General features: G+C 40.5%; 1 protein-coding gene across 1 annotated transcript in view; it reads left to right on the top strand.

Annotated features, from left to right (window-relative positions):
* Nucleotides 1-25,467, top strand: part of ALMS1 (ALMS1 centrosome and basal body associated protein) — an 80,687-nt gene that overhangs the window by 38,730 nt on the left and 16,490 nt on the right. Inside the window, exons 4-13 of the mRNA XM_063457546.1 lie at nt 3,817-3,937; nt 4,216-6,307; nt 6,694-6,853; nt 7,361-8,593; nt 9,620-9,756; nt 16,571-17,993; nt 19,760-19,876; nt 20,070-20,222; nt 21,190-22,379; nt 23,323-23,422. Of these exons, the coding sequence (XP_063313616.1) occupies nt 3,817-3,937; nt 4,216-6,307; nt 6,694-6,853; nt 7,361-8,593; nt 9,620-9,756; nt 16,571-17,993; nt 19,760-19,876; nt 20,070-20,222; nt 21,190-22,379; nt 23,323-23,422 (6,726 nt within the window). The remainder of the gene's footprint in view (nt 1-3,816; nt 3,938-4,215; nt 6,308-6,693; nt 6,854-7,360; nt 8,594-9,619; nt 9,757-16,570; nt 17,994-19,759; nt 19,877-20,069; nt 20,223-21,189; nt 22,380-23,322; nt 23,423-25,467) is intronic.

A 25,467-nucleotide genomic window follows, 5' to 3' on the forward strand; every position in this document is an offset into this window, starting at 1 on the left:
TAATTAATCCACCCCCCATACTTAATACACCCCCCATAATTAATATACACCCCCCATAATTAATATACACCCCCCATAATTAATATACACCCCATAATTAATATACACCCCCATAATTAATATACCCCCCCATAATTAATATACCCCCCCATAATTAATATACCCCCCATAATTAATACAACCCCCCATAATTAATACACCCCCATAATTAATATACACCCCCATAATTAATACACCCCATAATTAATACACCCCATAACTAATACACACCCCCATAATTAATCCACCCCCCATAATTAATATACACCCCCATAATTAATATATACACCCCCCATAATTAATATACACCCCCCATAATTAATATACACCCCCCATAATTAATATGCACCCCCATACTTAATTTCCCCCCCCTCCATAATTAATATACACCCCCCATACTTAATATACAACCCCCCATAATTAATATACACCCCCCATAATTAATATACACCCCCCATACTTAATTCCCCCCCCCTCCATAATTAATATACACCCCCATAATTAATATACACCCCCCATAATTAATATACACCCCCCCATAATTAATATACACCCCCATACTTAATATACACCCCCCCATAATTAATATACACCCCCCCATAATTAATATACACCCTTTAATTAATTAAATAACATTACATAAATTACAAAAACACATAAATTACTACTCACGTTTTGATGATGCCTTCCCTCCGAGACCGACCACTGGATCCTTGCGCTGAAGATCCGTGAAGGCGGATTGACGGCGGCGCTGCGTACGGCGTCATCACGCTGCGTCCCAAAGACTCCTCCCCCTTCTCAAAGGTGCGGCTGAGGCTGAGCGCAGCGTGATGATTGGGGCTGGGGGCGACACATGACACGTGAAGTCATGGCACCCCCCTGGACAGTGGCACCCGGGGCGGGCCGCTCCCCCCTTAGTACGCCACTTTCTCGTCGAGAAAGGAGTGCTGCAGCCGCCTGAGGCTCTCTATAGAGCGCTCAGGCGGCTGCAGCCTTATAGGAAGCACCGGCTCTGCTTGGGGCCCCAGGCCAGCTCAGGGCCCCAAGCAGTTGCTTGGTTTGCCTGTTGGCTAGCGACGGGCCTGCTAGCAATATATTCCTTCTTCACCACAGAGTAGCAGTCAGATATCTCCTTGCATCGAGAAACTGTTACCCCACATATTAAAAAAATGATATCCCTGTATATTGCTGTTTAAACATCTGTATAGACTCTGATAAAAGCACCTCTTCAGGCAGAGAATTCCACATCCGTATTGCTCTTACTGTGAAAAAAGTAAAAGGTAAAAAGTTGGTTATTTCTAAAATTGTTTATCCATAAAATACAAAACTGTGTCTTACAGCATGTTTAAAAGGAACATTTCACTTGCCAGCATTTTTAATATTCCGTTTTCTTATCCATATAGTTTATGTGATGAATATGGATTTGTGAAGTGTGGGGGAAAGGGGAACAACAGCACTGTAGCCTGTAACTAGGTGCCTTCATTTTGTCATTTATCGTTAAAAGTTCTGTCCTTTAAATAGGAATCCGTTTGTGTGCCTTGATTGAACTGGATTGTGATGTAATTTGTAGGATCTTGAATATAAATCTAAAAGAAAACAGAGTACCACTTGAACAAGTGAAAGGGTTTCTCTGAACTTTTTTCTTTCTTTCTTTAAATCTGTTAAATAATGCCTTATTGGCATTGTTCTCTAGAGTCCTCCCCCAAAAGAATGCTTGAAGGTTTTGGAATTATCCAGTGCCGGGTACAGCTTCTGGCGCTGCTTAGCACACCCCATCTGACATCACAGAAGCCGCACCAAGGTCCAATCAAAGACTTTTCATAGAGAGAGCCTGCCCGTCCATAGGACAGGATGGGGAGATGGCCCCAGGCGGCACTTATGGGCGCAACTAATGGGGGGGCAAGTGCACAAGCCCAGGGGTGCCCCCAGAGCGGCGCCTATTCCGCAAGGCCTATTCTGCTTACCCCACAAAGCAGGTGCCTACTCTGCCGATACATAACAAGCCGGGGGAGAGGAAGGCGGCTTGCAGCGAGGGAGCTCTCTCAACTTTGAGGTTCTTCTTGCTCCTCTCGGCTACCTCGCGCGCTCTCTGTGATGATGCCGGGCATCGGAATGTGATGTCATTCCAGCTTCCCATCACTAAACAGCGCGAGGATGGAGAGAGGAGCAGGAAGAACATGAAAGCAACTAAACCCCAGGGAGAGGACTCCTAAAGGTAGGGAGGCCTGATGGTCTAAAAAAATGAAATAAATCAACATAAAATTAATTTGTGAGTGTGTCTGCAAGAATGAGTAAGTGTGTCTGTCAGTGGCTGTGTCTGTCAGTAAGAGTAAGTGTGTCTGCCAGTGAGTGTGTGTCTGTATGTCTGTCAGTGTGTAAAATCAATGAGTGAGTATGTCTCTATCAGTCAGTGAGTGTGTGTGTCAAGTAATTGAGTGTGTGTCTGTCTGTCAGTATGTGTGGGTTCCCCTCCAATCACATGAGAAAAGGTGTTTTTACACATTTTTTTTCCCAGGCCGTGCCGGTCTTGCCGTTGCTGGCCCCTCCTCCATGGCTGAGATCATAAATTTTGATAATTTTAGCCAAAGCCAATGCTTTACCAAAGGAAAGCATTAGGAGTCTATTGCGCGTGTGCGGAAAAAACGCACGCTGCGACAATCATCATCTCCATATAGAGATGCATTGAATCAATGCATTTCAATGGGGAACTTTCAGCTTAGAGACTCTAAATGTAGGTTATGCACACTGCAGCACAGGACTCTGCCAACATAAGACTGGCGAAGAAAGATGGGATTCGTAGATCCACCATACTGACATTTGACCACCCTTGCCTTTAAATCTATATCATACATATAACAACTATAGTTTCCTTTTGGAAGCCCATTATTGAGTTTCATTTTAGTTTTTATTATTATGATCTAACATAATGGATATGGGGGAGGGGGAGAGATGTGCAGCATTTCATCCTTGGACCCAGGCAGCACAATGTCTTGGGCCAGCCCTGCTCATAAAGAAGCCTTTGATTTCATTATTTAACCAGATCAGGGCACATGCGCGTTTTCTGAGCTGGCAAGAGGAGGAGAATTGAGGGAGCGAGGTGGGAAACAAAAAATATTGGTTGAGATAGAGAGGTGGGAGGGCTGCCATTAAGGAAGGAGAGAGGTGAAAGAGGGAAGATTTTTAAGTCCGCAGCATGCAATGCATGCTGACAATAGATTTTTTTTAATGCACAGAATTGGCAGTGGGCAGCCTGGTACAGAGTTCTGAACTGCCTAATTTAGGTGGGCCAAGGGTGCCAATAACATGGATGTGCAGAAGTGATTCCACTGGTTTTATTCAATAGTGTAATTCTAGCAAAAGTCACATGCTATTTTTGGACGAATGCCATTTTTGTTATTACAGTCTGGTCCCTAAAGTCTCTATAAAAGAATGGCTTATTAGAATGGTTAGCAACTTTTATAATCAATGCTCATTCATTAGGCGCCATTGTGCAAACTCACTTTGCCTTACCCCCTACCTAGCTACAAATGGCCTCTCTTTAGTCCTGCCTGCTGTATTGGTTCTGGTATTCAGGGTGTCCTTTTAAATACCATTTCCATTATATGTTAAACCCTGTACAGTGCTGATTTAGGCGCTAGACCTATGTTAATATAATATTTTTTTAATGGTGCTATAAATGAACAGACTGGAAGCTTGTTTGTGTGATATATGTATCGTTTTCCATCCTTATCTCACTATGTTGTGTAACTGGGGATATCTATGCCTTTATTCTAACAGAAATGCAGGACAGTGTTTTGTCTCCATGCCTCCCTCTGCTAACATCCGCCTCCACTCAGGGACCAAGGTTTTTTGATGAGACATTGTACCAGCAAACAGAGATGGAATTTGCTCCTTTGAGGTATCTCATACTTTGTATACACTGTAATTTTCTAATTCATATTGTTGGGGTGATAAATCGTAATGAAACTGGTAAGAAATTGTAAATATTGCATGATTGCTCCTTGTAAGAAATAAAATGTCATCTATAAATTTTGCTGACCAAGATGTATAGATTCAGTTGCGCTTTTTTATTCAAGATATAAGTTTGTATTGATTTAGGTAAATATATTACAAAGCTAACTAAAGTTAGTGTTTTTGCACAGAATTACAGGCTTTTCTTTCTTTTCATTTTTCCAGCGGAACCCTAGACATGTCTGAATTTCCTGGACAGCCTTCCCTGCAGATGAGTGATGCAGTGGCACTTGCGAGCAAAGAGGTGTCTCTGGATTTAATTGGTGGAAGCCTCGCTCAGCCCATTTCTGCACTGGATGATGATGCCAGTGGCATGCACGATTTGACACAGCACCCACTTTTTGAGAGCCACACGCAAAGTGCACGATCTGCAGAACCAGGTTCCCAAGATGTTGCTGATGCAGATCACCCTGATTTAAGAAACATGAAAGTGGGGTCTCCTGGTGACCTGGACAAAGTTTTTAGTTGTGGAGATGGTTCTTTCTTGGACAGCAGTGTTCCTGCACCTGTCCTCATTGAGCTCTTAGAAAAAGAAATTGTCCTTTCTGGCAGTAGTCAAATGTCTTCTAGAAGTTCTTCTTCCCAGACATTATCCAGCAAAGAGACAGAAAACATTAATATGCCACAGCTGCAAACACAGAATATCTCAGAGCCTTACAAGCTAAGTGAAACTGCTAAAATGACGAATATTTCAACTGTGCCGGAAGGAGAGTCTTTTAAAGATTCCAGTGAAGTAGATTTCTTCAATGCAGAATCCTTTGATGACTATGAGAGGGGAAGTGGAGAGTTTAATAGATCAGGCCCATTAAATAACTCTGGTATTACTGTACGCTCCACAAGGCAGTCATCAGAGATTTTTAAAGCCGACCTTCAAAATCAGTTGTGTTCTGAAATCAAACAGCGATATCGTGAAAAAGAGATATTAAAAATTAGTGAAAGTCTAAGCATGAACGAGCAGAACAACATCCTTCAAACACAATTCATTCACCCTGAGTCTTTGACAGAGCCACCCCAAGATGAGACAACGGTCTTAGAAGGCCCCTCAAGCATTTCTAGGGATGAGCTGACAATTTCTTCTCATTGTAGCATAGAACGTGGCCACAAAGATACAGAAATATCACCTGCTGACAGCTTCCCCACAGGGGAGGCTTCATTTATGGAGCGCTTAACTAATCCTATTTCCCAGTCTACTCCTGGTACTTTGACAATCACTAATACAAGGAAGCAGCTCACTGGTAGGTTAATGGAAATAAAAGCCAAACTTACAGAGTCACACATGTCTTTAAATGAGGAACCTTCCAACAGTTCCACTACAGGTTACATTGATCCTTGTGGAGCACCACAGTCCGTGCAAAGCAGCCAGGGTTACCCTGCAAGCAGTGATTCTCAAAGGTCGTCTTCTCCTCCAAAGCGAAGAATACAGTCTCTGCCAACCTTAAATTATATAGAGAAAGTTGGAGCTTGGAACATAAACCAGTCTTTTGATGCCTTGGTCTTGCGTGGTTTAACAGGGATATCCCCTAAAAAAAAGGCCTACAATGCAGTGGCTGATTCTTTAAATCGTATTCTGTCCAAACAGACAAGCAACAGCTCACCTAAGAGAGGGCTTTCAGCCTCCTTTGCCGGACCATCTTCTATGACCAACTTGAATATCATTGAAAAAGAACATTCTAGCAGTTCACACCTAGCCAGGTCTCAGTCTTACAATTCCGTGATCACTGTGGGTATAGAGAGCACCACAATTAAACAGACAGATGCAGCTATTCAACCTGCAAAAGAAAGGGATGAAATAGACAGATCCAGTGCTACTCAAAATAGTGAAAACTTGACCAAGGCTGGAGAAATACAGAGTATGGACTCTTTAGCAAGTAGCACAGAGGTGGATAATGATACGGTGAAGCACGAACTGCAAAATCTGCAGGAGAATACGCTTTCTGAAGGCCACAAACACACAGTGACTAGTACGAGTGGGGCACGGCTGAGCACTAGACTGGATGTTGATGAGGAGGCACATAACATTCATCCTGGCTCTAGTAACCTGACAATCGGTCAATTCAGTGATGTGTCTCTTGACAATGACTTCACTATTAGTAGTGCTTCTCATTCTAGTGAACCCATCAACCAACTTTCAATGGATTCTGCAACGGCTGCTTCAATGCACTCTCTAACCAGTTTAGAAGTGGATAACTTTGTACCTTATTGGTCACCTACACAATCAATAGATAAGAAAGAGATCAACATTGAAGAAAGAATACCTGTAAGTAACAATTTATTGTCTTTTTTTTTTTTTGGTAGATGATTTCTGTGGACCCTTCTAAATACTCCTCTTATCCTACTCTAACACATGCAAGGTTGCAGACTTTTAGGGTGGATGATTCAGTAAACATTTTGGGGTGGATTATTATTCTAATGTATGTGTATTACAGGGCTTGACAAATTTGCTTAGAATCTAGGAGCCAGCAAAAAAATGTAGGAGTCAAAAAAATAAAATTCTTAATGGGACACTATAGTCACCTGAACCAGCTTAGTATATGGGATTTGAGTGCATTATGTGATGTCTCCCCCAATGATTTGATTTACTAGAATAATTCTTGCTAATATTTTTCTGAAGATTGCTTAATTATATATATATTTTTCCCACAGACTTATCTTCGCAACCTTGGCATTGATCAGTCTCCAACTACAATTTTAACACCTTTTGCTCCAAAAGGACCAATAAGAGAACCAGAGTTTTCACCATCTGAATTTAGAACAATTAAAGGATCTACAGCTACCCCTAGTAAAAGCATGCGGCTGTCAGAAGGTGATCTAGATTGTTTAACTATTTTACACTAAACGTGTTCAAATGTAATGTGTTGTTATTGAGAATTATGGAGATTTTAGAGACTATTGAGATATTGTGTCCTGGTGCTTTAAATAGGCATTTGCTTGCTCTCATTCTATCTTGTTAGAATACATGTTATCCTCATGATAGCTGCACTCTGTCACAAATTATCACTCTCAGGTGCCTGATGAGGAATCAAGCTTGGAAGACTGCTGTTTAACCCACTAGGAGATTTGTTCACAAAGTTCTTCTTTGTGCAGTCTGGCTATATAGTGTAGGGAGAGAAAGCTGAAATATAACAAAGCACACTCAGGTGTATGTTAAATGGTATATCTCCATTCCTCTATTTAAATAAAAAAAATAACATTCGATGCAAACTGTCTTATGTGAATAAATGCACTTCTAAGATGAAGTATCTAATGCTGGTTTAACCTTGTTGGGATGTATGACGCAAATTGAGGTTGTGTTTGTATTTAATTATTATAGGAGGCTCCCAGAGTGCTGTAAACATCTCTCAATCAAGCATTTATTCAACAGCATCGACCACAAGTGTCTCTATACCCATGGGATCTGATGCTGAACAAGAATCCCTATTTCCCACAGAATTATCGCCTTCATTCAGCTTGAAATCTGCTGGTGACAGACCAATTAGTCAGTATGATGTGAGTTCACACCCAGCTACATCCAGCTCACAGCTTCCTCCCATAGAAAAAAGTAATGAAAATGCTTCAGAGATTGTGTCCCACGAGCAGGAAATCAATGTAGTTCACACAACGCAGTCTGTACTGCCAGAAGTACCACCTGAGCCAGGTGAAGGTTGTGGATCAGAGCTAAAATATGTTAAAACATTGATTGAGCAGTTTGAATCTGGAGACTTCTTCTTGAATAAGGGGAATAATTCTTTAGATGAAAACCAGTTTGGTGTCACATCAGTACCTGAGTTCTCAGAACCAAGGCAAGCTATGGATTCCACAAATGATTCCTTCGTTGGGTCCAAAACCCTTAAAGAAATCCGTAAACTATTATCAGAAGCAGATATTGTTGGCCTTGGTCAGTCTGGTGCCACTTTCCCCCCCTTAAAAGATGTTTATGGTCTGTCACCTACAGTGAGGCTAAATTTTGATGATTCGCTTAAATCAGACGGTCTACATAACATATCAACAAGTTCACTCGATCGTCTGGTGAAGGAGATGTCATGGGATGGTTCATTAAACAGTAGTATGGAAAGTGACAGCTCGGTATTGAAAGGGAGAGCAGATTTAAACTGGGATACTTCTTCAATCCGTAAAGAACCTGGAAAACATGTCTCTCATTTAGAGGAATTTGTGGAGAACCACAAGCAGCCGGGAGTTCCAGTTACCATACAGAGGGACCTCGGCAGGTCTGAACCGGAAGGATTTAATGAAGCAATAGAGGCTGTGACAATATATGATGACCAACAGACGAACGAAACAAGCCACGACAAGGGCAGCCCTAGAGCATCGTCTCAGGAAGCTGGTTACAATGAAGAGTTATTGAATAATGTTGCCAATGCAGTCGGAGGTTTGGAGCAAACCTTGACCAAGACTGGTTTTGAATACTTAACAGGAAGACAAGAAGTTCCAGAAAGTGATGACAGCAGTGCCGATTCTCTTGCTGCACGAGTTACGAGTCTCTTAAAAAGTAATGCTCCATTGACCCAAGTTGTTCAGGGTGGAGAAGAGGACAGGAGAGCACGAAGTAAGTGTGCCAATTCATACTAACATCGGCATTGTTTATGTTGTGGCCTGCTGTTTGCTTTTCATGAACAAATCCTGTAGTTTCCTTTAAAATAGATGAATATGATTACTTATTGCAGATGCTGGCATTGCAATTCAAATGTAATAATGTATTTGTCTCGAATACAAAATATGTTAAAGGGACACTCCACTGCCCAATTACAAAATAAATAAAAGTCACACCTCAAATAAAAACTTGCATGCATTTAATTATGTATTTTATCATTGGAGATATATCTAAAATCAGCTTCCCAAACCTGCAGATCTCGTCTGGTGCCTTTGCAAGCTCTCCCCTTCTAACCCCGCTCAGATTTTCTGTGGCTGTCCAATCACAGACTTCCCATTGCAGCTCAATGAGAAGTCTTTGTAAGACAGGTGCTCTAAACAATTGCTGCCTCTTGAGGTCAGCTGCCTTGAGAAAACAAAACCAGGAAGTAACACTGCCTGTTGTCTGCTTGAAAACCAAGGATGTGTAACCAGATTAATTTATAAATGTGTCAATTTCTACTGAAAGCTGCACTTTTTTGCAAAAAGAGGACACACTCTTCACACATAAAGCTTTTCAGTAAGCTAAAGTTGTATTGGAAACTGGAGTGACCCTTTAAAGGAAATTATTGCCAAACAACCCAGAATCTTTTACTGATTGTAAAAATGTTTTCCAGGTAATAGTGATTGGTAGAGTACATTCTATACAATACAATAACAATGATTGTCTCATATTGATTGTCACTTTCCATGCTCTGTTAATTCGCAGTGTATTTTTCACAAATACAAAGATGTGCTGTTTACCAAAGTAGTTTAGAGATTATGCAGTTTTATTGAGTACTTTGTGGTTAACACCTTGTTACATTGATTGGCAGAGTACTTTGCAGGTTATTCCAATTTACATTGATTGGAAGGTAATATTATCTAACATTGATTGACAGAGTATTGTTAATTGTCTATTGGATTATGGACTATGTTTGCAGTAACTGCATGTTGTTAACAGGTTCCTTGAAGCTGAAGTTGACTAGTCAACCTGTGCTCGCAGACACTGACCTTAATGAAGAAGATCGAAGGCGAATTGAAGAGATCAAGCGAGAATTACTTGAAGGGACAAAATCACCTGCCGTACATCTTGAAAAGGTGTGTACAGTGCTGTATTTTGGATTTATGCTGCCCTAAGCAGGATGGTGCTCGGGCACCCCCTCTAATTTAAATTGCCCTCACCCCTTCCGATCAAGGCCGCACTTTGACTGACAGACATACACTCTCACGGCAGGTAGGGAGCGGACAGACTGAATAGGTGGCGAAAGAGCTCTGATTTTCCTGCTCAGCTCCCTCGCGCGCCGCTTAGTGATGCCGAGAGCCGGAGTGACGTAATATTCCGGCTCCCGGCTTCATTAAGCCGCGTGGGGGAACTGACCAGGAAGAGCTCAGGTGAGCATGCTCCCTCGCTGCTCGCCACCCCCGCCTCGGGGGGGCTCAAAAGTGGGCAGCTCTTGAGCCCCCCAGGACACGAGGCAAACAAGGGATCTGCCTGGGCGTTTGGGGGCCGCTTTTTTTGCCACCCCCTGCAAAGTGCCGCCCAAGGCAAATGCCTTGTTTGCCTCACGATGGATACATCACTACGTGTGTATACTACAAAACAAAGTGCCTGCTTTCATCTTCAGAATACACATGGATAGTTTTACTAATTGTTTTGTTGCTTCTAAAATATATCACAAACCTGTGATTGTAGTTGATGAGTAGACTCCTCATTATGCTGGAGCCCTTACGGTCAGTATGTTAAGCTAAAATGTAAGAGATACAATATTTAATGACTGAGTGCAAATGAGCTCTCACCAAGAGTTTAAAGGAGAGACCGTTTACCACCCTGCACCATCTTATGTCTAAAAGCCAGTTCACAAATGGGTTACAGCAGCTGGCAATATTGGCACATAATTTGAACAATGGGCATGTACCCTTTGCTACAAGACACGTTGGGTTGGATTGTGTGCCTGTGTGTTGGTTTTTCTTTTTACTGTCCTAGACTGCTTGGAGCTAGCAGTTTTAGATGAAAACCCCCACACACATATCACTGGCTAATTTGATACCAATGTACCATAGCAATGGAGTTTGCAAACTGTGATTGTTCATCCAGCTTCCTGTGAACTAACCTGTTTGATTCATATAGAGCCAGACCGGTTCACTGCTGTCCATTAGAACCATTGCAGTAAAAGCTAAATTTTGGCAATACCATGTTACTTCACACTGTGATGTCATTGTTTTCCTAAATGCTCTGCAAGGGTATATTGATTTCTTAGGTTTAGGAGTTACGAACAGTTAGAGGAAACTTAATAATATAAAGAATTATTAAGGTTGAGGGACTTTGGGATCTATCGATATTGGCTTAAAGGAACACTATAGCATTAGGACAAAAAAATGTGTATTCATAATGCTTTAGTGCCCTAGTCACTGATGAGGTGACTTGGACCCCGATGCCAGTGGAGAGCAAAAAATGGGGCGCAAGAGAATACTGAGAACAGGCAGCAGGGTTAAATAATGTATTTAACTCACCTTTTTGTCCTTCGCTGCACGGTCTCCCTGCTCAAGCTGAACCTCTTTGGTATGCTGCAGTGGTTGTGGTGCTTGGAACATTCCTTATATTATACCCAGTAATTCAATCTAATCAATGTATTCTATACTATCTTTATTGCCCTTCTAATGGCATGTTGTGTGCCATCTTGTGCTCTTCATTGTGCTTGTATTCCACCTACTAGGGGTTTCATGTAGGCCAAATGATAACAGATAAACTATGTGCAGCTCTCTAAGTGAGTGCTGCACATAGATCTTTAAATTCATTGCACTCAGCTGCAGTACAATAAAACTTGCTTCTAGGCTTTTATTGTCTTTCCCCACCCCTGCAGTATCTGAAAATGAAATATTTTGTCTAAACTTTTTGATAAAATATTTAAAGGGGACCTATTGTGCCCCAATTCTCATTAAATTGAGCATTGTGCTAGCAGTTCTGCTCTCCGCTCATAACATCAACAGCACATGTGCTGTGGCTGTTCTGGAAACTCCGTAGCCAGTGCCTGCAAGGAGTGAGGTGGCGTTACTCCGTGCAAATTGAGGAGATCAAGTGAGAATTACTTGAAGGGGCGAAATCACCTAATGTATACTAAAAAAAAAAAAAACAGTAAAACAGTCACCTAGCGCATGCACTATGGTTGTAATGGAAACTCCCTAGCCAGTGCCTCTAGTGCCGGCTAGGGAAGTAGAGGAACGGAGTGATGTGGCAACGAAGCCAGAGTGCTGACATCACTGGAGAAATGTGCCCTCCGTGGGGATAAATCCAGAGCAGGGCAAATCAGAGTGCAGGTGGGGCGGAGTAACACCCACAAAGTGGCGCTGGAACAGAGGAGGAGTGAGTAAACCTCTATATTTTACATTGAGTACACCATGGATCTTTGTGATATATTGCGTATTCAGTGTACATGGGGAGCATAATTCACTCTTTGCATTATTTGTTTAATAACTTCTAAAAAATTTATTGAAATTTTAACAATCTTAATTTTAAGATTTAACAATGACTTATCTATTTTGCGTTCATTTTCTTTAGCTGCACTTAGAAATTACTGAATGTAAAACTTGGAAAAAATGTTTGTTTTGTTTGGGGATTTTTTCACCATTTTTTCAACATATTTTATTCAAATTTAATGTAAACATCTAGGGTATAAAAAGAAAGCAATATTTCTCCTTTACAGAATAAATGTACGGGCGCACTTAAACAGAAAGGGTAGTAAAATAAACTCATGGCAAAAGTGCCAAAAAGGCTTTGGTCACAAACACGTTGCATCTCAAAAGAGCCTTGGTTCTTATTGGGTTAAATTAACATAAAGAGGAATTTAGAACAATTGCCACTTTAACTACAGCAAGGGTCACTGTAAGCACCTTAACGTGTTTGCCCCTCTGAAATACTGTATGTTAACACAATTATTTGTATTTATTTATTTGATATCGGGTCATTTTCAGCATGTTTAGAGTGAATTCACTGGAATGAAATGGTACTTTGTTACCAATTAATTGAGCTATCTGGTTTAAACTCCATCCCATTCCATTTGGTAGGTACTCTGTGTATACATTTTGTCAGACCGTTAATATGGAACGAATCTGCCTGTATAACACATTCGGACCGCATGTTCAGAATTTTTTTCTTCTGCCAGATAAATCCTCTGATTTTACCTCTGAACGCACTGCTTATGTGAAACTGTATCTCTATCCAGTACATTTTTTCCAGGACCAGTAAATTTGTTGGCTTTCACTTTAATTATGTCTCAAAATGTCTTTATTGGGCAATGTAGCTGAGCAAATAAGGTCTGTTGTTCTTGTTATTCAGGTCTGTTGTTATTTGTGTATGTTTGTGTATGTTTTACTTGACCAATAAATGTTTTAATAAACCGTTTTATAATTGTTCCATCGCAGCGATCTGCCAAAGGCTAAGTAAAGGTGAGTTATTGTGTTGAGCTGTTGGCATGTTCTTCGTGTACACAAGTCCAGGCAGGTCATATCGCAGGACTTTATTGTCCTAAGAATAGCCATGGAGTGGGATCCATGCTTGAGTAGGTTCTTGGCATTCTCAGCTGGAATCCTGGGCAGTAGGAACCAATAAAAAGCACAGTGAAACTCCTTGGATACATAAGATTTTAAAATTAATTAAACTATTCCTTTGGGGAACATGTAGGCATGATATACTTTTAGTTAAATACATGAAAATCCCCTACTCTTGCCTGAAACAAGTGAAGAAATGGCAAATAAGTGTTATTTTCAGACTCTTGCTGGCAGTTTTTGTAAAGATGTTGCTGATAATGAACATTTCTACATCACATGCGCTATATAGCCACTCCAGACACAGCAGCGTCCCGCATCGCTCGCTGGGGAGATTATGTGTTAAAGACATGACTTGGAGCTCTCATTACTCCTGCTCGTACACTGTATTTTATCTGCTCTTCACACTTTCCACATGAAGCATGAAGTGCATACTGCTGATAATCGCTACCTTAAAAAAAAAGAAAAAAAAAGCTGTAGTTTTTCCATCTGTTTTTTGAAAATTAATAAAAAATGTATTAAACAAACATAATAATCATCAGCAACATAAGTCTGCTTTAAACAAATAATTTTCATAAATTTCCCTGCACTGATCACATATCCTGCATGCTTTGTGTGCTGTGCTGTTGATGATATTTTACCTGTGTTCTGCCTTTCTCTGTGTGAATCCATTGTGTGATGTATTTAAGCTGCTTATTTGCAGGTGGCGGGGTTATCAGGCACACAATAAGTGGCGGCCCTGAATCTTGTGTTGGGTGCCCCTCCTGCCCCCACACTCCCTGTCCAACCAGCATTCAATTTAAACTGAAGTTGCATAGAACGTCCAACATAATGAATAATGGTCATTTAGCAGGCTGGACGAGGAGCAGAGACTAGCTAAACCACATTGCCGACTGTTCATGTGAGGGAGCGCAATGGAGCTCAAACAGCTACACTGGTAGATTTTCCATGCTAATGGACAATGGAGTCTTAGCTCCGTGTCAGGTGCCCTTTCTGTCCTATTTTTGCTGCAGCCTGTGTTTGCCTCCCATCTTCCCACACAGTTGTTTGATCAGCAAACATTGGGGATGTCGAGGTCAATGCCCATTAATCTGTAAATCTCTGCCAAAAATATGAAACGTGGTGTCAGGGAAGGAGGTTATTCATGTCATCTTAATGTGTTTACATAAAATAGCTGGTGTAGGAGCGACGGGTTCGAGGATAAAGCAGCCAGCGAGGGAGTAGGCGGATGATAAACCAAACTTTATGGTTGTAGAAGGTAACGGAGTCAGTGAGGGGGCAGGGGTGAAAAGCTTCTATCGAGAGATCAAAATGTATCTGTGCCCCCTCACTAGATAACCAGGCAAGTAGGGGGGTTGCATGGCCTACGATCCTGGCTGCACACATCTTTTGATATTTCTGCTAAAATGTTATGTATTCATTGAGCCATTGGAATCACCAACATGTCTGTAGATAGTATATATTTACCTGAAGCACACTCTGCAGCAAAGGATTTTGGCAAAAAGTTTGGGATGGGAAGATCTATGCAGAGTAGCATGCTAAAACACTGCTTGATTTGTGTGACGTGCACTCAACAAAGACATTTGGAGGACAGCTTCTTATTTTAGGAATATCATTTGTTTAATTTAATTAACATGATAAAAAAAAGTTTAGCTTCCGGATTCGACAGGCATCCAAGGTAATGAACTCATTTTGTGCGTAAAGCGACAAAGTTTGCGAGATGGGTCTTTAACCATCTCTATAAACTGACGTTTAGTTGACGCTTTCATTATTTATCCAACGCCGTGTCTCTTAACTAAATGGATTTTTCTAAGCATGTAAGCATTGAATGGGGTATTCTCTAACATGCTCTATATAACAATGTCCTATTTCAGGCACATTCAGCCACAAAGCACACATAAAACAGGAATTTTCTTAGCCTTGGCACTGTAAGCCCGGAAGTGCTATTTTTAGCTATTTCATTGATAGATGAATTTATGTGTTTTCTGTCACAATATAACATCTCTGTGGTTTCTGAAATAAATACATTTTTATTAAACCTTCAGGAAAACATATATATATATATATATATACACATAGACAATTGTGGTTTACTTTTTAAACCTCTATAGTTATTACGTTTAGAAAAGCAGGACCTTGAATACAGGAGAAATAAAACACAGCTAGCGTAATAGTCCTTGATGTTGAACAAGTGGGTGGCCATGAGAGTTTCTAGTCTAGAAGCGATGATTGTGTGAGAGGTAGAAGGTGAAGGAACTGCCTGCTGAATGGTGATCAGGGAATGGCTTCTATAATTTTGTGGGGAGTACGGTTTACCGAGTTCACATGGATATAGACTAGTGATTCTTTATTGTATAGACAATAACCCAAAACTATAACAACTAACAGATGTGGATCCCTGAGAGAAGGAAAGAGACAGCTTGAAATGTGTATGTTTTATGTATACTGTTTTTAGGAATGGGGCATACAGCATAATTGAGTCAAAGGTTCTGTAGGGACTGGATGTATGTATGGCCTGTATGGCCTGTATGGTACTGTGTCAGTCTGTATTTATAGCAGATTCGTGGTAATCCAGGAAGCAGGGTGTATTGAAGCCTACGATGGGCACATGGAGTGGCAAATGAGCTACTGCAGGCGATTCCCATAATGATAATGACAAAATCCTGATATAGGACAGAGCGTGCAATCAATCACTTAGAATATAAAAAATAAATAACCCAATACTCTGTGCACTTCTATACCTTCTGCTATATTTGGTAAATTGTTTTTAATTTTACCACATGATTCAAAATCTTCCACTACCTAAAAAGCCTATGGATATCATCTGTCAAGTATCCAATAGGAAAGGAAAACAGACAGGAACAATGTAGACTTCCCCTCTCTACCTGGTATTAAACCTCAACTTTCTACAGATCCTGGTGGAGCAGGTACCACTGAGCTATATGTTGTTTAATAAAGTGTGTGTATATATATATATGTATATGTATGTATATATGTATATGTAATATATTTGTGTGTGTGTGTGTGTGTGTATTTTTGCAGTAAATAAACACGTTGAAAAATTCCAAAATTGTGAACAAATATATCTTGTTCTATGTGTTTTTGTCTTACATCCTGATAAATACATTACAAGTGTCCCATGCATTGTGTTTTACAAAATACAATAGTGGGGCGATTTCCCAGAGACCCACAGAGTTAGTGGTTTACTATTTATTTATTTATTCTTTCCTTGTAAAATGTGTGATATAAAACAATCTGGTCTGTAAAAGCATATATTTTTCTCTTTTTTTATTATTTATTGTGAATTAAAGAATGACACATTAATAAACATATATTAAAGTTTGTTTTAGCTAATGTCTTTTATTTGCAGAATCCATGTCGCACTGGCTATCGGGATGATCATCGTGGAGAATGGAGGGATGTCAACTCATTCAGATTACAGATTACACCTTCACCAAACCTTAGTCAGTCACGTGACCTGAGAACCACTGCACAATTTTTGCCAGCAGCCATTGGTGGAGAGTATGACAGTAAGGGGAATATCAAAAGGTTTAAACCTGCATTCTCAGAACAATCTTATTTGACACAAGATTTAGCGCAGCTAAAGGAAATGGACGATTTTAATAGTGTACACTCTGGCATAAAAAATGTCTTTGACACAAATATTACATTTCTTCCACCCAAAACAATTGAAGACTCCAATAAGCCAATAACTTCCATTACATTTGCATCCCGCAAGCGGTTTTCACCTCTTTTGTCATCCATTGGTTCTGAAAGCGAGTATCAAGAGCAGTTTCCAAAAGTGGCACAGTCTGCAAGGTCCAGTGAAACTCCTCTGACCGACACACATATGAGAACAGAAACTACTGATTTCAAATCCATGTCAAAGGACAAGCCTAACCTTCATTTCCCCCCAAATACTCCAGAAGCACATTTAGCTCAGCAAATTGACATTTTAGATACGACTCCTGCCTTTAATTCTGAGGAACACCAAGAAACAAGTAATGCCCCAAGCAGGCATTTCCTTTCTCCGTCTGCTGCCTTGGACCAGGGGGAAGATCCTGGGGATAATGTAAATGTTAGACAGTCTGGCAGACCCACACCTGTGAAATATCAGTTGGAACTAGAACCATCACGTCATACTATTTCAGAAGAGGTGTATTCTAGGGCTAGTGTCGCAGATCAGAATTTCATAAATATTGAGAGCTGTCCTAGTTCACATCCCACATGTAAATATGGTGAAGTGAGTATGGATAGAACACACCAGTCTTCTCCAAACAATTGTGCAAAAATTGAACCTCCCACTACCTCTCCAGGGAGGAAAGCACTTTCTTGTATCCATGTCAAAATATCCCCCAAACAAGACAAACCTGAGCGAATTGAATCTGTACCTGTAGTGCCAGTTACTGTAAGTGTGTTTGCTAACAATGGGCACTGCGCAGGGAAAAGTGAAATGTCAGAGAATAAAGTGTCGCCAGGCTTTCAAGACCTCGCTGGTCATAAAGGAGCAGAGTCTTCTGCCACATCATACTTTTTAAATTCTCCTACAAATACTGATGGTGAAGGACATACTCAAGAAAGTGCGTCACGTGTGACACGGAAATGCATTCCATTGTCAGATGCTACAACTCAGATCACCACTGAAAGTCCTGTGAAAACAACTTTTTCTGCAGAAATTTTCATTGACAGCAGCCAGAAGGAAGAAAAACCTAGTGTTTCACATGTAAGGACTCGGGAATCTCCTGGGCAGTCTTCTTATTATCCTCAAATTTCTCAGCTTTCGCGGGCAACTGGTAAGTGAACATTTAAATCAAGGCTTCAATATTAATTAATATTGGCACATATTCAGAAAGTAAGCTTTTTTTATATTTATGGCCACATAGCCATAAGGTTGTATTAACCCTTTAAGGACTGCATGACTTCCCAAGCTGCCATTGCAAGTCACACATTTAGTGTCCGAGGACAGCATGGAACCTGCAGGACTAGGTCTAGAGACCAACACAGACTGATACATTCACACAGACCTTTAAACTGCCATTGAACCTCCAAATACAGCCATGGACTAATGTTGTCATTGGGTTATCCCTTTAAGAGAATGGAGAACTGCAGTGTCTAAATACCCCAATAGGGTCCCTCTGCAGCCAATCACACATCGCAAGGGTGACAACAGTATGTGATCAGGCTGTCAAAGTGCTTTAAATCTTACTGCGACAGCTTGTCATAATTCTTAGCAGCTGAGAGGGAATTAATCCCTTGCAGTGAGTGAACAGTGCAGAGCACACAAGTAAAGGGAGAGCTGTCCACTCATGTCATCCCTATAACAGCAGTTTGTTTTGGTTAGTGTTGGTATTCGTATATTTAGTATTTGGAGGTTATTTAGAGTCAGGAAATGCCCCCTAACCCAAAACCCTTAATCTTTGTAATATACCATACCATGTGCCATTAATGCAACAAGCATGGCCTCACAATAAGGCTGTTAAGTACTATATGAGATAACCTGGAGTGCCTCTTTTCCATGTTTTACATTAATGGATTCATTAGATTCTGTGAGGTGCTTTATATGCTCCAAAATCTCACATTCCATTTTCTATGTTTATTAGTAGCTATCTTTACAAAACTTGGCTAAACTATATGTAGGGGGCATCGTATACGGGAGATATAGATATTACCATAAACTGTTTTGTTTCTTTATTATACTTTATTTTACTTTATTATATATTAGGAGTTAGTTCTTTAATTTAAAGTGAAGTACCGTATATCTATTTGTTCATTAAAAAACAGTATTAAGTATGTGTGGGTGCAATGAATGTGAAAGAAGAAAATTAAGGTTGGACAGCGACAAGCATGCCAAAATTGCTGTGGACCTTAAACACTAAACAATCAAAATAAAAAGTTTCACTAACGAGTTAAAGTGGAAATCTAATCACTAAAACCACTACCGCTTATTGTATTGGTTATTGGCACAGTCCCCCAAATACGTGTTTTTAAATTTCTGCAGTGTTTATGGTGCCTTCTCGCAGTAAGTACCCAAACCATTTAAGAAAGGGCACATGTCCCTGCCCCCACTTGAGCCACAAGCTTCTTCAAGGAGCTTGTGGCGGCCTGTCAGAGTATCACCGCCAAGTATGTCCTTTTCCCATAATAACATACCAATAATCCACGAGGTATAATATCGCCGGTATCACATAATCCTCACAAACTTGAGCCAAGGTTTAATGCTGGGAGAAGACTGTTTATTGGCAAATGTATGCAGTCAGTAAACTCTAAGCTCTCTCAGCCAATGAGAGCCTCCCTGCACCACCATGTTTTGTTCACTGGCAGATCTACTGACTGAGCATTGGACATTTTTCTTTTATTAAAATGTTCCCAACCCATTCCAGGATTTTCAGTATTTGCTTTGGACCATCAGTTGTAAATGCCTAAATCCTGGAATGTTGAGATGCTTTGAGAAAAAGTGAGCCAATGCTTTAGAACAGAATGCACGCAGTGCCAGGCAATGTGACATTATGTGCATGCTATTATTTTTCTACGTTTATTCACTTTATTCTGTCCGAAACAGATCAACCTTTGCTCCTGCCATACAGACCTGCTGGAAGTCCTGAACTGTTCTATGTCCCGTATCTGGAAGGAGCCTCCAGAGTTTCACCTACAAGCACTGTAGAGAGTTCCCATCCAGGTAATACAGGTGTACTCTGAGACCAGTTCACTTATATGTCTTGTGTTACGTCATGGTTGTATTGCTGTATTGAGTGCTGGCAGTGCCTGTGATCGGCTGCCTTGTAGTGATTGAATTTAGCTGCTGGCAGTACTTTGTCTCTCGTCTATGTGCAGCTTCTTGTGATATACCTAATGTTTGGCTGTGTCCATAGGCTCCAACGATGCAGTTTCACCCAAGTTTCCAGCTGAAGTCCTGGGCTCTATCAGTGAAAATACAACTGAAGCTTCAATCCCCAAACACAAGGAGGGCATATACAGCAAGAACAAGGGGCCCGACACAGCATGGAGACAGTCAACTTCTGCAGGTCAGGAGCCTCCATTAATTATTTATTATAACTGTTACGGCAGCTACACTAGTAAAGGATAAAATATTACTGGCATATCGATATGGCTTTCAACTAAAAAAAAAAAGGTTTTCACTTCTTCTCTGGAAAAAAAGCAGCTTTCTGCTGAAGAAACAGATATATGTTTAATACAAATAGTACACAAACACTATTCATATAGCAAAGTCCCAGGAAAATCCGCTTTATTTCACATTGTGCCAGGCAGACAGCAGTTACATGTATAAGTCATTAATTGCATATTTTGTTTATAGTTTTTTTTCTTTCACTTGCACTTTTGGCTGCACAAAACCATACTGTGATGGTTCCAGTTCGCAGGATAGACCATACAACATGCATTGTTAAGAAATGCTTTAGCCTTGAGAAACGGAGGTTCTCCTGGAAGCTTGTCATTACAAAATTCCTTTAGTCCAATAAAAAAGGTATTACAAGATACGATTTTCTTCTGTTATTTTACATCTGCAACACTCTGGACTAATACAGCTACAATCTCTACTCTTATAATGGGTGTCAGCAAATAAGGTAACATGCACACAGACAGCTATCATCTAATATCTTGTCAATTTGTCAGTATCTGTGAATATTGCACAAGAAAAATAAATAGTGTGGTGCAAAAAATAAAATTGGGCAAAACTTTGATTGATTCGTTTTCTGGGAGCAGGTACTTACTATGTGGAAAGAGTTTGCCACTTGTAAAAGCTTGCAGAGAAACAGAGGATTGTAGTACTTGTGGACATCCCAGAGTTTATTCACTAAACACCCGATTGTAATAAACTAAACCCTCGCTATAGTTATAGCTTGACTATTTTACTATTATACATTGCAATGTATAGTCCACAACAATTAATTTTTTGTGCAAAGTTAAATAAATATTTACGTAGTTGAAGCAAACATTTTGCCAACTTTTCATGTGTGTGGTTTTTCTTTTAAGGATTTATAAATGGCTTGAAATTACCTACAAAACTCCATTCTCCGTCAGTGGTAGCGGAAAAGCGCACTTTACAATCTGATCCAGAGCATCACTATGGTTCCTTCATTGAACTATCTGTGGACTCACTCCATCAAAGAGGCTCTCGACAATATTCTAGAAATAGACCGGATAATTTGAGAGAAAAGACTGGCCAATCTTATTACCGGGAAGACAAGCAGTTCCTCCCCTTAAAGCCTGAATTTGATGATAGCATGGATAATGTAACACTTATCCACAAAACTGATGATGAGAGGTCTCAATGGGAACAAACAAAGACAAATTCGAACTATGTGAGTCTTCATACCGCTGGTGTCACTAGAAGAAATGAGCAGATCCAGACTGATCTGAACCACAAACCAACTGAATTCCAAAAATCCGATCTCCATGAGAGTCATAGAAAGGAGAAAGGTACGAGAAATGCCAACACCAGCTTTTCTAGATCTCTGGCATGTGATGTTCACAAAAGATTGCAGAAAAATGGGTCAGTCTTAACCCAAAGTACAGCTTCCACCGAGAGCTTGGATGATCTTTGGGCACGTTTCACAGATCGTAGGAAGAGCCAGCTCTCCGAGTCCAGTAACAAAGAATTATCGTTGGTGGATCGTCTGGATCGACTAGCAAGACTTCTTCAGAGCTCTCCTTCCCAGTCACTGGTGTCTGAAAAAGATTATCGTATGCAGAAGGGAACCAGAAAAGAGAATGGTGTAACACTGGAAAACAAAACAAGAGAAAGGGTGTACCAAAAGAAGGTTGCAGAAAGACAAGAAAGCTCCAGTGTGGATGAAACAGAAATCTTTGCACACCCACTGAGGAGGACATTGCATCAAAGACATTATGGAGACCGATTTAGTGAAGGATCCGTTGGCTCAGATGTTACTCCTGAGGTCAGAAGCTCAGAAGTAGAAATTGCTGTACAAACTGACAGTGAAGCTACAACTGAAACAGCGGCAAGTGGTTCCATATCGACCATCGATACAGTGCGACTCATCCATGCTTTTGGTCCAGAACGAGTCCGCCCATCTTCCAGACTCTCTAAACTATATGACACTATCAACGTTCAGAAACAACGCACTGAAAACAGACCAAGGAAAGCAGGCAGGCAGTCTTTGGCCACGGGAGAGAGGAATGAATTTCAGAAAATCCCCATTAAGGTACAAGTACCAAAGTTGTGTATTATGTAATGGGTACAGTGTCCAAATCAGGTGCCAGATATTTGTGTATCAGCACGCTATAAACTGCCACTGCTATTTATTGTTTGTTAAACCGTTTGATATATTCTCAAATTTGGTCAAGCACGGAATTTAGTTTTCTCCATAGTATCATCATTTTTGCCAGTTAAAGTTTAACCCTCCAGTGCTGAGAAAGCTAGTGAGATGATAAGTAGTTGACTTCTAACAGCATATATGATTTTAGAACCGTTGTATTTAGCTCTTGATGGCTGTATTTGTAAGTTCTGTATATTTTTCCTAATTAAAGGGGCACTCAAGGCTCTACAATGGTTTCATGTCATTGGTAATTGTGCCTGGAGTCCACTGGCACTGCCCATCTAATCAGTTTTAAATCATTTTTGAGCAGTTTAACTCTAATTAAGGTTCCCTGGCCACCCATAGCCTGACCTCTACTGGAGCTTATTGCTAAGGCAGAGATTACACACTTGCAATGAGCGCTGTGATAGGCTAAATGCAGTCAGCTGACACTGGCAGCCACTCATTAGCCCAAACAGCACAGATAAAAATTAAACATAGTTTAAAGCTGAATGGAAGGATGTGGCAGGGAACTGTAGACACAATATCCACTTTAATGGAGATAAGGCAGTAACAATGCCCCTTTACCTTCCGAACATATAAATCCATGATTATATACCCTGTGCTAGATTACATATTAATATTGTCACTCAATAGGATGATCAGAAGCAATGATATAAAGGGAGTGTGCACATTTACCACAATTAAGTATGAAGCATGTATCTTTTGCAATATATATAATATACAAACTTTCTGTGGGTTCAGTCCTTTGCAGTTGGTTGGTGCTTTGCTGCTGTCTGTCAGATCAGGAACAGGCAGTTTTTTAAAATGTGTCATCTTTGTTTTTAAGATGACTGATTCGGAGTCCTCATCAAGCAGCTGCTGGGAGACAAGCTCAGCTCTGACACACAAGAGGAGCAGCAAATTACTGAACAAGGGTATTCAGGCAGGTAAGTTATCATATACTGCACTAGGCATGGGCAGCAAATTAGAGGGGTAAGGATTGTTGGATAAGATGCCTGTGTCGAAATAAGCTAGTAAGAGTAGTATGTGGAAGAAGCAAACAGTGGCTGCAGGGAGAGTGGGCTGTGCTATGGAGACGAGGGCAGTGATATGAGCGAAGAAACACCCAGGAGCCTTCCTAAAGAGGTAAGTTTTCAATGATTTCGTGCAGGACTAGAGGCGAGGGGAGAGTCTCATGACACAAGGAAGCAAATATCAAAGGATTGAGGCAGGCCTTGAAAAATCTTACACATGAAGGTTGGGAGTAGCGGTGAGTCAGGAAGATGAGCCTGGTTGTAACATTCATTACAGACGGAAGAGGGGCAGTGTGGGTATGTGAAAGGCCAATGAGTAGTGAGTTATAATAATCAAGTCGAAAAATGATGAGTGCATGATTACGTGCTGTAGTTGTATTTTGCATTAGAAAAGGGATGAATGTGGGCAATATTTTAAGATTTGGAGACAGACTGCATGTGAGGAGAAAAGGTTAAACCTGAGTCAAAAGTGACACCTAAGCAGCAACCTTGAGAGGCTGGGGTAATAGGTGTCCCATTGACTTGCAGGGAGATTTATGGAGGACTATGTGAGGGCGGAAAGATGAGGTGTTCATTTTTAGAAAACGTGGCATCAAGTTAGAGATAAGAGAGGCAATTTGTGACGCATTCCAGAGAGGGGTAAATCTGAGTATCGTCAGCATATACAGTAAGGGAAAAAAGTAAAAACCAAAGAAAAAGTTACCTGCACTCTCTCCTATATCCCTATTTATATTTAAACAAATGGAGGTCATTTAGTAATGCCAATGGTCATTGGAGGGAATGCTCTGACCATTCAACTTGCTTCCTTCAGCTTCTGGCAATTATGTCTCTGAGACAGAGAGGGGTATTTTTTATATACACCCCTATATACTTATTAACCCTTAATTATACAAAAAGTGGCCAACTACAAGAAACATCTGGCCTCTGTGCCTCTGTGATTGGCAACAAGGGTTTTGCCACCAAGTCGAAGGGGTCAAATACTTATTTCACTTATTGACATGCAAATCAATTTATAACTTTTTTGACATGCATTTGCGGGGGGTTGTTATTCTGTCTCTCACTGTTAAAATACACCTACCATTAAAATTATAGACTGGTCATTTCTTTGTCAGTGGGCAAACGTTCAAAATCAGCAGGGGATCAAATTATTTTTTCCCTCACTGTAGATGGTTATGAAATCCAAAGGAATTAATATGGTATAGATGGAGAATAAAGAGGGCCAAGAACAGAGCTTGGGGAACACAAACTAATAATGACATTGGGGAGGAGGTGGCAACAGAGAAATAGGCACCAAATGTACGTTAAGAGAGATGGAAAGTACAGAGTCCAAGGTTGTGGAAGGTTTGAAGAAGAAGAGATTGATTTGACCGTATCAAAGGCAGCAGAGACATTGAGAAGAAGTAAGAGAGATTGAACAGTGATTAAGTCATTAGTTATTAAGTTGCTATGGGTAGTTACAGTAGAATGGAGGGAGCCAAAGCCAGGTTGAAGAAGGTCAAGGAGAGAAATAGTATTGAGAAAGTGAGTTAGACGGGTAAATACAACCTCGAGCTTAGAAGTGAAGGGGAGTAGTGATATGGAGGAGTAGTTAGAAGCAGAAGTAGGGTCAAGATTTTTTTTTTTTTTAGGATTGGATTAACTATTGTATGTTTTAGAGAGTTGGGGAAAATACTAGTAGGCAAAGAGAGGGTGAAATGATGCATTAGGGATGGCACCAGACTAGGGGAAAGCTATTGGACAAGGTTACAGGAGAGGGGAACAATAAGTCATAGGAGAAGTTTAGAAACGTATAGCTCAGAGAAAAGGAGAAATGAAAAGGGGTAAAAAGTGGAAGAAGGTACAGAATTGAAACCAAGTATTGGAGGGTAGGAAGAAAGCGGGCAGACTACATGCCTAATTTGGTTAGTCTTGTCAGACAAATGACATGCAATATCACAAGCTGTGAGCTAAGTTAATGG

Source organism: Pelobates fuscus, chromosome 6 (genome assembly GCF_036172605.1).
Source record: "Pelobates fuscus isolate aPelFus1 chromosome 6, aPelFus1.pri, whole genome shotgun sequence".
Classification (NCBI taxonomy): domain Eukaryota; kingdom Metazoa; phylum Chordata; class Amphibia; order Anura; family Pelobatidae; genus Pelobates; species Pelobates fuscus.